Genomic DNA, 15,853 nt, shown 5'->3' on the forward strand with positions numbered 1-15,853 from the left:
TTTTGAACATTAAAGCATGGAGACATGTCACAGCAGAGACACTACATACAAATATGAACCTAAACATTTGCATAATAGGGCCCCTTTAAAGTAAAACACGGCAGCAAAATGACACATTTACACACAGAGGAAAACCAATTAGCCTGCACACACAAACCAAGAAAAGGACATATTTAGTTGAATATATATATATATATATATATATATATATATATATATATATATATATATATATATATATATATATATATATATATATATATATATATATATATATATATATATATATATATATATATATTGCTTTTAAGCTGTACGTTGAAGAGTATTACGATTCAGTTTTAGAAAACATTCCATCATTTATTATTCAAGACATCCAATCTCAAACACAAGCACAACAGACACATTTTGTAATTATCTAACAATGTTTAATGAACTTTTTATTTAGTTAGATTAATTAGTTAACAGTATACAATTCAATTCACTGACACACTAGTGTCTTCACAAACATAAAATGGACTGTACAGCAGATGTACTGTATACTGTTGCACTTTAGTGCAGTGGGCAAAAACACATGTCAAGTTTTGAGAATGAGTATATATAAAGTGTAGTTATACCCATGTTTGTACAAGGGTGTGTGTGTGTGTGTGTGTGTGTGTGTGTAGAGTGTAACAGTGGAGGAGGAGTTAATGTAACTATCAAGCATGTGGGGTTTGGTTGTGTGTGTATGTGTGTGTGTATGTTGTTCATGAATAGACAGTCCAGTCATATCAAACATTTACGACGGGCAGTTGTGACGATCATCACCGTCCGTCTTCAGCGTTTCACAGCATCGGGGGAAATCTTCCCTCAACTCCTTTCATCTGAGCGCCAAGTGGGAAACCTGCAGGGAGAGCGGACCAAACGCAGAGGTTAGTACCACGAATAACGGAGGGGCAAACTCAACAGATCATTTATTGAACAATTCAGGATTTCTAAAAAGGAATACTTCACCCAGAAATGACGTGTGAATGTGTGCATCAATTACTCACTACATGTTTTGACATTTTCTTACAGGAATTTTAGATTTTAATTTCGACTCCACGAGTGAGACTATGGAACAGTGTGAACGTGGAGCTCAAGCGATGTCCAGACATTAACCAGTTCAAGAGGAAATACAGAGAATTATTTTCTCGAGGTACAGGGATGGGGAAGGTGTTTGACTATGTGTATATGTGTATATGTGTGAGTATGTAGGTATGTATATGTGCATATATGTGTGTATGTGTACATATATATATGTCAATTTTCATGGGAAAGCAGATTAATAATAATAATAATAATAATAATAATAATTATTATTGCAGATTATAAATAAATCATTTAGGGAAAAGGGGGTGAGATTAAATAAGTTATACTTCTTCTCACTCCTTTTCGAACACTATGTGGGACTGTTTATGTTGCTAATGTTGTTGTAAATGTCATTTTTTGTTTTGATTTCTCTTACATGGACGATGCACTGCAATCAATCAAATGAAGGATGCAAAAATTGTATAAAGTTCTTTATGGGAAAATGTGGAGGCCTGGTTTATCAAAACTTCCATCTGCAAACTCTCACAATTGGATGAGTAATAGATAAATAAATGCTCATTGTGGGGGTGTAGTATTTCATTCAAAGGGGGCATATTCTGCTTTTTGGGGGTTTCCCTTTCCCGTTGTGTGTTAAAAAGGTTTGTGTGCATGCAAAGGCTAACATCCCTGTGTTCTCTCCAGAGGGAGTTTCTCTCCCACCGTGACATCACTATGTAACTCTCGTGCTTCTTTTGTTAGCAGTGTTGTGGTTGTTTGATCAGGAGTTTTTAATATCTGTATCATGGGTCCAGAGGCCTGTACTACGAAGCCGGATTTTCGCTTAGCCGGCTGACTTCAGGGAAAACTCGGGCTTTCCAGTCCTACGACGCTGGTTCTCTTTTTAGCGGGCTAGATCTCCATGGTAACTTATGCTGAGCGGCTAACTTCCTCGGGAGGAGGTTAGGTGGCAGGCTAAGAGATCAACTCAGTGAAAGCACCGCCTGCTGACCAATCAGAGCTCCGTGTGCGGAGTTTAAAGCGATCAAGTCATATTACAGGATAGAGGAAATACAGAAAAACTGCCGTTGCAGGAAAGACGGCCGGCCAAAATCAACTGTGTGAACGTGAAAATGAATAGAATATCCCCTCCCATCTTCAGAGCAATCTGACTATTATAACATTAGCGTTAAGAAAGCTTACTTAAATATCTGCCACAACATAAGTAACCGGATCAGAGTAACATTAAGTACAGTCCGCGGCACTGTGAGTGCAGACGTCGATGTGTCCCATTATCATTCATATCATATCACATCATAATGTATCATATATTTCCTTATTTGAGTCAGCTTCTTGAGCCGTATCTGGCCGTGCAACACTCACAGTGTCACATACTGTATGCAGAAGTATTATTTTAAGCAACATATTAAGTTGACGAAACACTCGAGTCAAATTCTCCTAATTAAAGTCAGATCCACTCGTGTCTTGGACGGGGCAGTGATTTCATAAACCTGTTAATGAACGCATTCAAACGCTTTTTCTTTTACCAGCTGTATTCACCTTGCAGGTGCAGCTATGTGGCTTTTATCCTGGATAAAGTGTTTAAGTCATGGATGTTTAAAGTTTAACTTCTTCATATTTGACTAATATTAAAGTTCACTTTTCATTCAGGAAGTATGACGCTGCGCTGTCAGTACGCTTGTCCATGTTTGTGATTGGTCGAATGCTCCAAATACCACCCCTTTCATGTGAACGCGCACCTAACTAGATAGGACACGGCGGCTTGAGCGATCCACTTGATATCCAGCGTCGTAGTACAGCTTAGCGAGAGCGGGTATGTTTTGGATTAGGCCAACCGGCTAACTCAAACATATCCAGGTTAGGTTGAACCAGCTTCGTAGTACAGGCCTCTGGTGTCCTCCTTGAGTCAAATGTTCTGTTATTGGGCTTTACAAATAGAACTGAATCACTTGTTTGACTTTTATTGCATTGCATCTGAATAAAGTACTTTAATCTTCTCTCCGCAGCAATTTGTCCTTGAGTCGTTTTTTTTCTAACTTGTTTTAGGGAGGCAAAAAGAAAACCTGACGCAGCAGAGCTTTCTGTTTGAGGCGCGCTGACAAGCTTATATTGTGTCATTTGACTCAGGAAAATACTACAACAGACCTATTCAAACTACAGCTGATACTGGAGCGTAAAAGCCTTATTTGACATTGATACTTGTCACTTGCACTAATGCACATTTCTCAAAGTTATTGAAGTGTCTGTTGTTTTGTATATATTGATTGTTGTGCTTATATATATATATATATATATCTTTGTTATTGTATTCAGGATTGTGGGAAACGGTATTTCGATCTCTCTGTCTGTGCACACAAACTGAGAGATTGACAATAAAGTTGACTTTGACTTTAGTTAGAAGAGTCCCCTCAATGTGCTTGATAAAAAATTGTGACCAAGACATTTCACATCAAATAGAAATTGGTTAGTGCTCAAAATGTAAATATATGTTTCTGTATGTTTCCAGCAAAACAACTAGATATGAGCCAACATTAGCAACACATAGCCATGAGAACGTATCAGAATATTTTTTAAATGTTAGCGAGTTCAGCTAAATTAGAGCCCGATAACATCACAAGGACAGATACAGGAAAACAGTCCTGCCCACTGCGATAACTCTGTGCAACAAATCACCTCTGACCAGAAGAGATCTCTCTGGCCCGAAGAGATCTCTCTGGCCCGAAGAGATCTCTCTGGCCCGAAGAGGTCTCTCTGGCCTTAAGAGGTCTCTCTGGCCCGAAGAGGTCTCTCTGACCCGAAGAGATCTCTCTGGCCCGAAGAGATCTCTCTGGCCCCGAAGAGGTCTCTCTGGCCCGAAGAGGTCTCTCTGGCCCGAAGAGGTCTCTCTGACCCGAAGAGATCTCTCTGGCCCGAAGAGATCTCTCTGACCCGAAGAGATCTCTCTGACCCGAAGAGATCTCTCTGACCAGAAGAGATCTCTCTGGCCCGAAGAGATCTCTCTGACCCGAAGAGATCTCTCTGACCCGAAGAGGTCTCTCTGACCAGAAGAGGTCTCTCTGACCCGAAGAGATCTCTCTGGCCCGAAGAGATCTCTCTGCTCCGAAGAGGTCTCTCTGACCAGAAGAGATCTCTCTGGCCCAAAGAGATCTCTCTGGCCCGAAGAGATCTCTCTGGCCCGAAGAGATCTCTCTGACCCGAAGAGGTCTCTCTGGCCCGAAGAGGTCTCTCTGGCCCGAAGAGATCTCTCTGGCCCGAAGAGATCTCTCTGGCCCGAAGAGATCTCTCTGGCCCGAAGAGATCTCTCTGGCCCGAAGAGATCTCTCTGGCCCGAAGAGGTCTCTCTGCTCCGAAGAGGTCTCTCTGACCAGAAGAGATCTCTCTGGCCCGAAGAGATCTCTCTGGCCCGAAGAGATCTCTCTGCTCCGAAGAGGTCTTTCTGACCAGAAGAGATCTCTCTGACCCGAAGAGATCTCTCTGCTCCGAAGAGGTCTTTCTGGCCCGAAGAGATCTCTCTGACCCGAAGAGATCTCTCTGGCCCGAAGAGATCTCTCTGGCCCGAAGAGATCTCTCTGGCCCGAAGAGATCTCTCTGCTCCGAAGAGGTCTCTCTGACCAGAAGAGATCTCTCTGACCCGAAGAGATCTCTCTGACCCGAAGAGATCTCTCTGGCCCGAAGAGGTCTTTCTGACCAGAAGAGATCTCTCTGCTCCGAAGAGGTCTCTCTGACCGGAAGAGATCTCTCTGACCCGAAGAGATCTCTCTGACCCGAAGAGATCTCTCTGCTCCGAAGAGATCTCTCTGACCAGAAGAGATCTCTCTGACCCGAAGAGATCTCTCTGCTCCACAGCTTCCCTGATAACTGGACTTTAACTCCCTCTGTACATTTTACATTTATATTCAATTTCATATTGAATAATCAATTTCTTGCATAATTAATGTATACATAATATCCTGCATTATATTTGTTACTGGAAATTTGTATTTCCACATGAATATTTTTGTAACTTTTGCAAAATGCTATTTTATTTCAGAAATATTTTGGACTGTTTATTTCTAGTGTCTTAATTTCTCTTATGTACATTGCCTTGTTTTTTATGCTGCTGCAACGCAAACATTTCCCAAATTGATCAATAAAGTACCTATTTATCCATCTATCTATCTATCCATCTATCCATCCATCCATCCATCCATCTATCTATCTATCCATCCATCTATCTATCTATTTATCTCTCTTTCTCTCTATCTCTCTATCTAAACCCATCTGGACTGATTTAAGGCCTTTAAATCAGAATAGTGAATCCCCTCACCTTCACCAGTCGTAGCGTGGGCGGCTCTGAGGCTGACGGTGTCTGGGCGACTCGTGTCTGGGCGACTCGTGTCTGGGCGACTCGTGCCGGGCTCCGGGGGGGGTCGGGGGGCTGGGGGGTGCCGGGGGGGCTGGGAGGGCCAGCTGCTGACCGCCGCCCCGTCGATCTCGGCCGTACTCCAGCGCCCGGGCGGTCGGGGGGACGTACCTCCCCGCCTGGCTCCTCCACTCCTCGTCAAACGCTCCAGCATCAGCTAAAGGAGGGGAGGAAAGGATAGGATTTGAAGGCAAGGCAAGTTTATTCAATAGCACCTTGATATGCTTATACTGTGCAATATGATGCAGTACTATAGTCAGGGTTCATACACTTTTTCACCAATGATTTTCAATGACTTTTCCATGACCAAATGACTCTTTCTCAGCGGTACCACTGAAAATGGTTTATTTGAACATGGAACAGGAAAATAAGGTCTGCATATGAAACATGTTGTGCCTATCTAAAACAAATCAAATAGTAGGCTTACTAGCTTCTACACGCTAAAGCAACTCAAATCTCTCACCAGCAAAATACCTCGACAGTTAAATGCCATTTTACGTTTCATTACTATACGATATAGTATTTATTATCATTATAGTATTACTATTTCAGCGATTAGATAAAATATAAATTATATTTGATGCAACTTTAGTTACATTTCCATGACTTTTCCAAAACTTTGGGAAAAATATTGTTTTCCATAACGTTTCCAGGGCCTGGAATTTGCATTTTGAATTTCCATGACTTTTCCAGGTTTTTAAATGAGCGTAAGAACCCTGTATAGTATATAACAGTACAAAGTATTCAAAAGTAGCTTAAAAACAAGATACAAGTACTGTACTTAAGCTTTGAGATACTTTTTATGTACCGGATTATTTCCATTTCAGTTGTTGTAGTTTATACTTTATTCTTAAGGCAAGTTTATTTATATAGCACCTTTCAACACGAGGCAATTCAAACATGAAAGACATTAAGAAACATATTATAAAATGGCATTTCAAAACACTCCTTTCAAAGCAAAGATAATAAAACATGAATAACAAAGGTACATGAATAAAAGTGTCAGAGCAGTGTGAGATACACACATCTGAAATGTTCAGCTCTGACTCAATCATTGCTCACTTTTTAGCAGAAATAGTTTTCTATGACCTCGCTTTCTTTCTACTTTCTGGTTTAACTTATCCTTTAGTTATTTCAAGTGTTTCATGCTCAACGAACCCCCCTTTGGAAAATTATAATCTGACCCCATGGTACCTTTTAGTTTTCGTCGAAACTATTCCTTTTTTAATTTTTTTTATTTAAATGCACATTAGTTAAGTTTACCTTGTCTTTCTAGGACATGAATTCTATTTGATCTTTACCTTGTGTGAATCCTATCTTTCATTCTGACACTGTTGCTGCCATAAACGCCTGAATTTCCCCAAGGGGATAAATAAAGTTCCATCTTATCTTATCTTAAGCAACTTAGATCTCATTTCTATCTTTGAGTAAACCGACGACCCCTGACTAAGTGCCATATTTTATGGATATTTCATGATATATTTACAAAAACAATACACACTATGGCTGGAGAATATATGTATTTATAAAACGGACAAGTCAAATCAAGCAATCTGATTGGTTCTTAGCCGTGATATAGTGAGCGTATATCACGGGTAGAATTGTAGTTACTTTTCACAACAAGTCAGTATCCCCCCGCGTCTGAGAACAGCTACAACCGTTACATTACGTCCGTTACGAAACTAACTAACTAACAAAGCTTAAGATGGATGAAACATGTAAGGGATAATGTGCAGCAAGGACTTATTGACCGTTGTTAAAGGACGCTCACATCTGCAGAAAGAAGTCCGGTCGATTTAACTGCATACAGTTTGGCTGAAAATGTTTGCTTTTCAAACTGGGACAAGAAAACAGCGGGCCGAACCACGCCCCTTAACTGTGATATAATGGCCATATATACTTAATATATATATGGCTTAAAGGTGGGGTAGGTAATTTTGGAGAAACCAGCTCGAGATCGCTACATTTTGAAAATACACAACCGGAGAAAATCTGCCACTTCCTTACAGAGCCCCTCCTCCAACACACACGAACGCGCACATGACCAATGAGGGCACGAGATAAGTTTGTACACAGATGGAAGGCTGACAGGCAGGTAGGCCATCCAGTTATTTTAGCCGGGCCGGCTCAGATGATTGGTCGTGCTTTTTACAGTACCACGGCTTCCACAGATGAACATTTTTTAATGGATTTTTTGTCAAAGCACTTCAGATATTCATTGCTATCGGGATGTTAAGAGCATTCAATGGAATATAACAAAAAGTGTATCTCGAGCCGGTTTCTCAAACTTACCCACCCCACCTTTAAATGTATCATTGATATTGTCATATGACACTAGATACTGTCTTAGACTTTAAATATCGATGAATCAAATAAGCATCGTCTTTTCCTGGTTTTAAAGTGAGCAGTACAATAAAGTGTTACAATGTTCTGATCCTTCTGGATTATTCTAACAGTGTAGTTATTTGCCTTTACCTGCTTAGTCATTAAATTCACATAACAGAGGATTATTTATCAGAATTCTCATTGTGTGAATATTTTGTAAAAGCACCAATGGTCCTGCCAATATCGATATCGATGTACTTGGTTAAAGATATCGACATATATGATGTTATTCAAGTCGCCCAGCCTTATCAACTGTGAAACTGAAGAATTGAGCCAAACAATGACCCTAATAACTGCATGAACTTCAGGTAGAACGCTTGATTTGGATTAAGCTGTTCACAGAAATGATATAGGCTGTATGCTTTCATCAAAAGTAATATTACGGTCCTTAAACTCAAGGAGGCTTTTCGTGAAGCTTTGTCGGCCCCCAGGTTAAACCCCAGTGATCCGTGTAATCTGACAACATTACTTTAGTTTCTCGTTAAGCCAGACGATTTATTAGGGATGAGTGCACGCCTCTCTCCTGAACATTAAGCATCTTTCTGGCCCGTTGACTCACTCTCATCGAGGTTAATGAAGTCATTTCGGTCCTCGCGGTCTCCGGTGCGGCGATTTCGTGAACGCTCCATTACGTGTCCACGCTCCCCGATGTGGTGTCCGATGGCGAGGCGCTCCAGGCCGCTCTCGCTGTCCCTCATCGACTGCCGCGTCTCACGGATCTGAAGACAAAAGTGATGACAACTCACTTTAGCAAAACAAGCAGCAGCTGTGAACTCTCAATGAACTCGGGCTGAAATGTTTGTATGACAACGATGATGTTTATACTGTACATGATCGACTTATTGTCACTACAATTAATGCCGTTTCATGTGTTAGTGAGGTCAGAAAGCCACAGTCCTGTCAGCACAAATGAAGCATGAACATCCAGTCAGACTTAAAAAGAGAGTAATCAGGTCTACTTTGTAGCGTTTTGATGTTAAAGAGCTCCTATCATGCTCTTTCTGGGTTTCCCCTTTCCTGTAGTGTGTTATATTGGTTTTTGTGCATGTATCAGGGGTGTCAAACTCAAATACACAGTGGGCCAAAATAAAAAAATGGGTACTAGTCGAGGGCCGGACTGGTTCAATGTTTATTGCAGAACTTATTGAAATGAACTTATTGCACATATTAAACCTGGAACTAACAAAGCTTAAAGTATTGCCTATAAAAACAACATTAAACATTAAATAATCAGTTGCATTCATTTCTTATGGCTCTATCTGCAGAGTCATTTCTTATGATTACATTTCTCCACAGGCCAACAACAGCTTCAAAAAAACAATTTCCCTCAAAGAACAAACCAAACATGCCCTGTTGTCTCAAGAAACAAAGTGCAGAAGGAAACATCCATTAAACTCAGTGTGCTGCTCTGTGATGCTAGTTCAAGCCAGATACTTGGCATCTCATCTTGGGTGCAAGTTCATCAATGTTTGGGGTCAGGCTCTGAGCTGAGGAAACCCTCAGGATTGAGTGAAGGTGTGCGTGCAATATACCGGCGGGCCAGATCTAATAGTAATTAGAAATTATCCTGCGGGCCGAAATTAAATCCACCAAGGGCCTGATTTGGCCCCCGGGCCTTGAGTTTGACACATGTGATGTAAATGGTCTACAAAAGCTAAAAATCCTTGTGCCTGAAACGCCTCCACCGGACTCCTTTATTTACTTCAGTAGCATACTGACATCACAACGTAACACTTGCGCTTCTATTGGCTCCAACACAATGTACGTGACAGGCAGTATGAGACAAATAAAGAGCTTTTTGAACATTAAAGCATGGAGACCTGTCACAGTAGAGACACAAAGTACAAATATCAACCTGAAAATGAGCAGAATAAGTATTTTTTAAGTTGCTGGGGTGCCAGTCAATTTAAATAGTTAGAGTCTGGTCAAACCCTACAAAGGGTATAAGTATTAAAAAGCCAGGACAAATGGCACAACGCTTTAAACTGTGCAATATTTGCCACATAAACCATGTTAAATCCACACTCTTAATGCAACATAATTATATTTCTAAAGTTATCAATAGTGACTGTGTGATTAAATGAAGCCGTCCCATCCAGAAAAATAAAGTATAAACTACAATAACTCCTTCCAGATGTTCCCAATACCAACTGGAACAAGTCCACTATGGAACCAAAGTCAATCCTTCACAGTACTTTCAGTTTAGTTCAATTGGACACTAAAAAAACATGCTTTTCCAAACACACATAGCGCCTCTTAGTGAAAAATCTGCTAATGTATTTGCCGATCTTTAACAAAATAGAGTTTAGTCAGTGTAGTCAGGTCAAGAAGGAAGGCTTCGGCACCAATCAGCGCTCCCTCCCTATATGTATTGTGAACTTTTGAAAGAACATCCATAACATCCGGCAGTGGCTCAGTCAGTAGGGGCTTGGACTGGGAGCTGTAGGGTCGCCGGTTCAAGTCCCCGACCAGACCTATTATATGGAGTGTGGACTTCTACTTGGAGAGGTCCCAGTTCACCTCCTGCCCTGCCGTGGTGCCCTCGAGCAAGGCACCGGACACCCCCCCTTCCCCCCTCACTCCCATTGCTCCCCGGGCGCTGTGCAATAGCTGCCCACTGCTCCTAGTACTAGACTCCTGGTACTAGGATGGGTTAAAAGCAGAGAACACATGTCACTGTGTGTGCTGTGTGCTCTGCATGTGTGACCATTGAAGAGGGGTTTCATCCAAATTCTATTCTATTCTAACATTCATCTGTTTGCAACTTATAACAGGGTATATGCAGGAATCCTGAAGTCAAATGTAAAACCTTTTAAGACCTTTTTTAAGACCCTTTCCATACATTTTAAGACCTCATCGCCACTTTGAGTTCTAACCGGTTACCTTGGCGACACACTTCACCTCACATTTACTATACACAGTATTGATTGTCCTTCCTCCTTATCTTCCAACCATTTGGACGCAGACTTGCATTTCCCCATAACGATGTTGTTTAACAACCGGCGCAAACGGACCTCCGCGCGCTATCAAGCAGTGAGCGTGCGATGTCCTGTTCAGATGACGTCAAATCCAACGGGATGCCATAAATAAACTACACAGAATCACACTACACACCTACGCAATGATTACATTCAGGCACACTGTAGAATACAACCTCTTTGAACAATTTATATACTTATTGAAAACAAGCTACAAAATGTAATACCTTGGAAAATGCCGTTTAATACTTTTTAATAGCCTTCATTTTCGCTAAATTGATTTATCAACTTTTAATACTTTTTAAGACCCTGCGGACACCCTGTGTATATATATATATATCAATATTCCAATTACATGTATATATACTATTCTGCACTATTTCTACTATATTCTGTATCTGTGTTATTGTGTTGCACTGTTGGAGGAGCCTGTGACCTCAGATTTTCATTGTCATATCTACACTGTAGCTATGCACACATGACAATAAAAGCCTTGAATCCTTGAATTGAAAAGTATTTAATCATCAGTTCTCCTCACCCCTCCTGGTCCTGTTCTCGTCGCACTCGTCTGCTGATAAACTTCAGGAGGCCCCGCGTCTGAAGAGGAGTAGGAGATCATCGTCGAAGAGGAATACGTCTGACAGTTCGATGAGCCGGACATTCTTTCCTGCGAGAAGAAAATAAATGGAGTGACGTTCAGACACAGCTTCCATTCATGAGGGTCATTACTGTGTGTATATTTGGAAACTGCTACACAGGACTACTTACCACGTTTCCCATCATGTCTCCCATCATGCCAAACATATCCATGAACCCTCCTCCACCACCACCACCACCACCACCACCACCACCACCCTGCAAAAATAAAACGTTATTAAATTATCAACTGATGAAACGTCAAGTATTAACACAGTGTTGGAAAGTACAGCTTGTATTGTCAGTTTAGTGCAGCGATGGTATTTCTTATAAGCCTCTCAACTTTATTTTGAGAGCAAGAAGAAGCATGAAACACACTTAAGTTTTAGGACAGCCATTTGCAAACTGTGATCTTGGGTTATGTTGATGAATATACATTTTTTAAAGTTTTTTTTTAAATGCAATCTCTGAGTGGGTGTTTATTCTGTGTGTGATCATGGACACAGCTTGACTAACATGCAGTTATGGGCTTTATTTAAGCACTTAATGATTCTTGAAATGTCTTAAGAAAGATCCTTTTATGACCAAAAACTCTTCTTAGATAAATCAATAAGATAAGTGTGTGATGGAATTTACGTTTTTCTTTGGAAAAAGAAACAAGTCCTGTTTCTTTTGTCCTTATTCTGTTGGTAAGGTGAAAAAGACAAGCACAGATTCAAGTAAATATGGTGTCTTTTCCCACCACATTGCCCTTATAGTGTTTAAGTGTAAACCCAACTTATTTGAAATGTAACATGGACCATGAGATTTAAAACTAGAATACATGGAGACGGCTTTTCACACAATGCTGTGATTTCACATGAAGATCAGTAAACTCTTTGACACATGGTGAAGTCACTTGATTGTACATGTGTCATCTGTACAATTACATTTAAACTATATGTTTCAAGGTTTTGAAAGAGATCAAAGAAGAAGCTATTTACCATTCCCATCATGCCGAAGGGGGTCATGGCACCAGCCTGAAAGAAAATGTACACCGTAGATTAAAACGTACGAACAGGATGGGTCGTTTAATGTCAGTTTCCAACACATTAATAATAATAATAATAAAGCTTTATTTAGAGCACTTTTCATACAACACATGCAGCTCAAAGTGCTTTACAAAATGACACATCACAAGTTAAAAATACACAACAAGAAATTCCCCTCAGATTATTTGTTAAGAACTTTAAAAGGTGCATGCAGCAAAATATAACATTTGATCAGATAGACACAAGGAGGTCAAATGTATGATAACAATACATAATGGTTTCTCTCCGACAGGTAAGACAAGAAAACTGAGTCGATGCAACAATATAAAACCCCATGAAACAAAGTGAACATATCGGTACAACAGAAATACAAATAAAAAGACCTATAAAATAAATATAACAATATGAAGGTAGGTAAATAATAAAGACTAAAAGGACATTTAAAGTGGGGGGTTGATAATACAAAGCTAATCTAAACAGATGTGTCTTTAAACATATATAGTCGCTCAACATGGCGGAGAGTTACCTGTCTGCGTGGGGCGCGGGGGGGTTGTATCGCGGGGGTGAGAGCAAAGGGATCCATGCCGAAGGGTCCGAACATCATCCTCATCTGCTGCCTGTGAGCAGCAAATGGATCCCTGCAAGACATCACAGATTACACTTTAACTTATTGGTTTGTTAAGACTTAAGACAAGGGGGAGTAGACTCACAGCACAGTGTGTGAGTGCAGGATGAACGTTGGATAATAAAAATGAAAGATAATCACTAGGATATCAATATGTTTCCATAGGGTTTAAATCCTAAGACCGTCTTTTTGGAACTTGTTTAGTTTGGGGTAAAACAAATGGTCTGGTAATGGAAACATTTTATCTTTCAAAGGTGAAGTAAAGTGTCAAAGTGTCATTTTAGGATGGGTGCCCAAGCTTCAGATTTTTATCAAAACTAGCGTTGCCATGTTGTCAAACCAGGGCCGTCCCTCCCTACAGGCCGATCATGCAGACTGCGTGGGGCCTCATCTTGCGGAGGGAGCCTCAACTGAGCCGAAAATGCGGCGCACCTATGCGGCGCGGTTTTGCCGCTGCGAGGCCCCACTAGAACCCCCCGTCGACGCTCACGAAACAGAGGGCCACATCATATAACTATGCGTGGGGCCCCGTGTTGGCCCTGTGTCAAAGCATGCTTACTGTATACTACCGGTTTGACTTGAGTGTATGTATAACTTGTTAAAGGTTTAACTGAACCTCCTCGAGTAAAGAACTACGTTTCAGTTCCCACAGTGCGAGTAATGAGCCAAGCATTAATGAGTTGTTGCAGGTTCCTTTCCAGCCAATTAACTAGTCACTTAAGGTTCAATTTAAATCAAGCTTTTTCAGAGCATGGAAGGAGCCGTAAAACAGAGCTGCAACAGTTAGTCACTTACTCAATTGACAGAAAGAGAACAAACAACTATGTTGATTTTTCCCCATACGCAAAATCATTTCTGTTACCACCTTCTCTTATGAGAGGATTTGAGGCTTATCTTTTGTCACAGATGATAGTGGACTGAAGATCTTTGGACTATTGCTCAGGCAAATGAATACACTTAAAGCATAGGCAGTAAAACATTATAACAGGAATTATAAATAACGGATATTATCTTAAATTGCAATCATTGACTTCACAATAATGGCATTGTTTCAGAACCTGCCTGACTGTTGTTTTGAGATTATAACAGTACTTTTGTTTACTTTGTGACAGGCTGACAGTAGGGGATCACATGAGCCCCCCCAAAAGGCCCACCATAGTTTCAGTAGCATTGCATTAGTCAAAACTAATGATTAAGCGTGTGTGTGCTGGTGCATAAAGTTTATAATGACATCCACAGTTCCAGATCTACTCAACCCTTTCAAATCAGTTTCCTATGAATGCAAATGTGTTATGCTGGGAAGAAAAGGGATTGTCAGCACTTTTCAGTTTCATGCATTTGTCAAATGTAGAGGAAAACTCCTCATGCAACGTTATGTAAAGGTGCTCTGTTACCTGCACCATTACATCAATCAGAATTCAGGTTTATTGCCAAGTAGGTATACACATAGAGGAATTTGCCTTGGTGTATCCATAAACACAGTTGAAGAAGACAAAGGGCCAAACAAATAAAAACAATTGTACTGGATACAGTATACTATATCTAAGAACACATAATAATACAATCAAATGCAGTATTGTTATGGAGAATGGAAAGCTGTGCTGATACCAAGAGAGGTAGCTTGTGTACAAATGAGTAAAAGCAATGCCACCTGCTATCAATTAGCATAATCCCAAGTTAGGAAAGTCGTGATAATTGCACATTTTAGCAGTTGATGATTCTTTTCCTCTGCTTTTGGGCTTTGACAGCTTTTTTGTTATTGTCTATCCAACATGGTGGACCACTGTAGGCCCCCACAGCTGGAGAAACGTTAGGGTACCTGCTTAAGACACAGTGAAAAAACACCACCTAGCATGTGCATTTCGCCCCTCTTGCAAACCACATAGTGATACAAGTGTCTACACAACATACACATAATGTCCACACTTACATCATGTAGGGGTCGTCATCAACGTCATTCAAGTACCGAAACATGCTGGGTGGTTTAACTCAGCTGGCTGATGCTATGCTAGCCAGCTAGCTAGGTAAACAGTCGTGTTTTTCAAGGATGAGACAGAATGTCGGCCGCTAACTACCAACAGGCTGAAATGAAGCTCCTTTTATCAGCCCCTTCCCCAGAAACACTCAATCCCAGCGGCTGTTTATCAAAGCGAGAGGCGGCCCAGAGTCCCAGAAGATAGTAAATTCCAGAAACCTGGACCAAACATGAAAACGGAAGTCAGTCCTCTGACAAAGAGAAGCTACACTGCTATCAAGTTAGCATCAGAGCTAATGACAGGGACTTCCGGTAGCTTTACCTTTCAAAATAAACTACGTCCCTAGAGGCCTTTATAGAGAGGCGAAGTCCCTCCCCTTCCGGTCGAGCTCCATGGGACAAGTTTCGGAAAAAGTATGTATTGAAGTCAATGGACAGAGAAAGATTATCTTTCGATCCCGATTGAATTGTGCCACGAATTACACATACGATGTTTGTCAATTTAAAAGAAAATGTTGCAAGTCAAAAAAATAAAATGTGTCGTAAAACTGTGAAGTAACACATTTTTTGTGTGAAGCCGCTCAGTGAGCTACATGTCTCTGGTCTCGCACAATACGCGTCACCAACACAAAGATGGCTGTCACGTTAGCACATTTCACCTCTTTCTTTCAGAACGAGGCGAAAAGTATTAAACGAGGTGAAAATCACTACAAGTCTGGTTAAGCATGTTGAGAGCTGTACATGCACAAAAGG

The 15,853-nt window shown here is 40.8% G+C and overlaps 1 protein-coding gene across 2 annotated transcripts; it reads right to left on the reverse strand.

Annotated features, from left to right (window-relative positions):
• Positions 1-406: 406 nt before the first annotated feature.
• Positions 407-15,407, reverse strand: mlf2 (myeloid leukemia factor 2). 2 transcript variants are annotated; one of them, XM_034145769.1, is made up of 8 exons: positions 15,056-15,407; positions 13,027-13,138; positions 12,453-12,488; positions 11,602-11,685; positions 11,372-11,500; positions 8,415-8,574; positions 5,375-5,627; positions 407-883 (listed from the first exon to the last, which is right to left on the reverse strand). In XM_034145769.1, exons 1-7 carry the CDS (start codon positions 15,097-15,099, stop codon positions 5,377-5,379), a joined length of 816 nt encoding a protein of 271 aa, XP_034001660.1. In that variant the 5' UTR covers positions 15,100-15,407; the 3' UTR covers positions 407-883; positions 5,375-5,376. The 2 variants fall into 2 exon arrangements, with proteins under 2 accessions (XP_034001660.1, XP_034001659.1); XM_034145768.1 differs by having other exon boundaries at positions 11,602-11,688.
• Positions 15,408-15,853: the final 446 nt, after the last annotated feature.

The sequence above is a fragment of the Trematomus bernacchii genome, unplaced genomic scaffold (assembly GCF_902827165.1).
Source record: "Trematomus bernacchii unplaced genomic scaffold, fTreBer1.1, whole genome shotgun sequence".
In the NCBI taxonomy this organism is placed as follows: Eukaryota; Metazoa; Chordata; class Actinopteri; order Perciformes; family Nototheniidae; genus Trematomus; species Trematomus bernacchii.

What these genes read in the sequence shown, in the direction of transcription:
- mlf2 (XM_034145768.1), bottom strand. Translation starts at nt 15,099, where the DNA reads ATGTTTCGGTACTTGAATGACGTTGATGACGACCCCTACATGAT. An exon ending in CCCGCGCCCCACGCAGACAG is followed by an intron (nt 12,489 to 13,026) that starts GTAACTCTCCGC and finishes ATTTTCTTTCAG; the next exon opens with GCTGGTGCCATGACCCCCTT. An exon ending in CCTTCGGCATGATGGGAATG is followed by an intron (nt 11,689 to 12,452) that starts GTAAATAGCTTC and finishes TTATTTTTGCAG; the next exon opens with GGTGGTGGTGGTGGTGGTGG.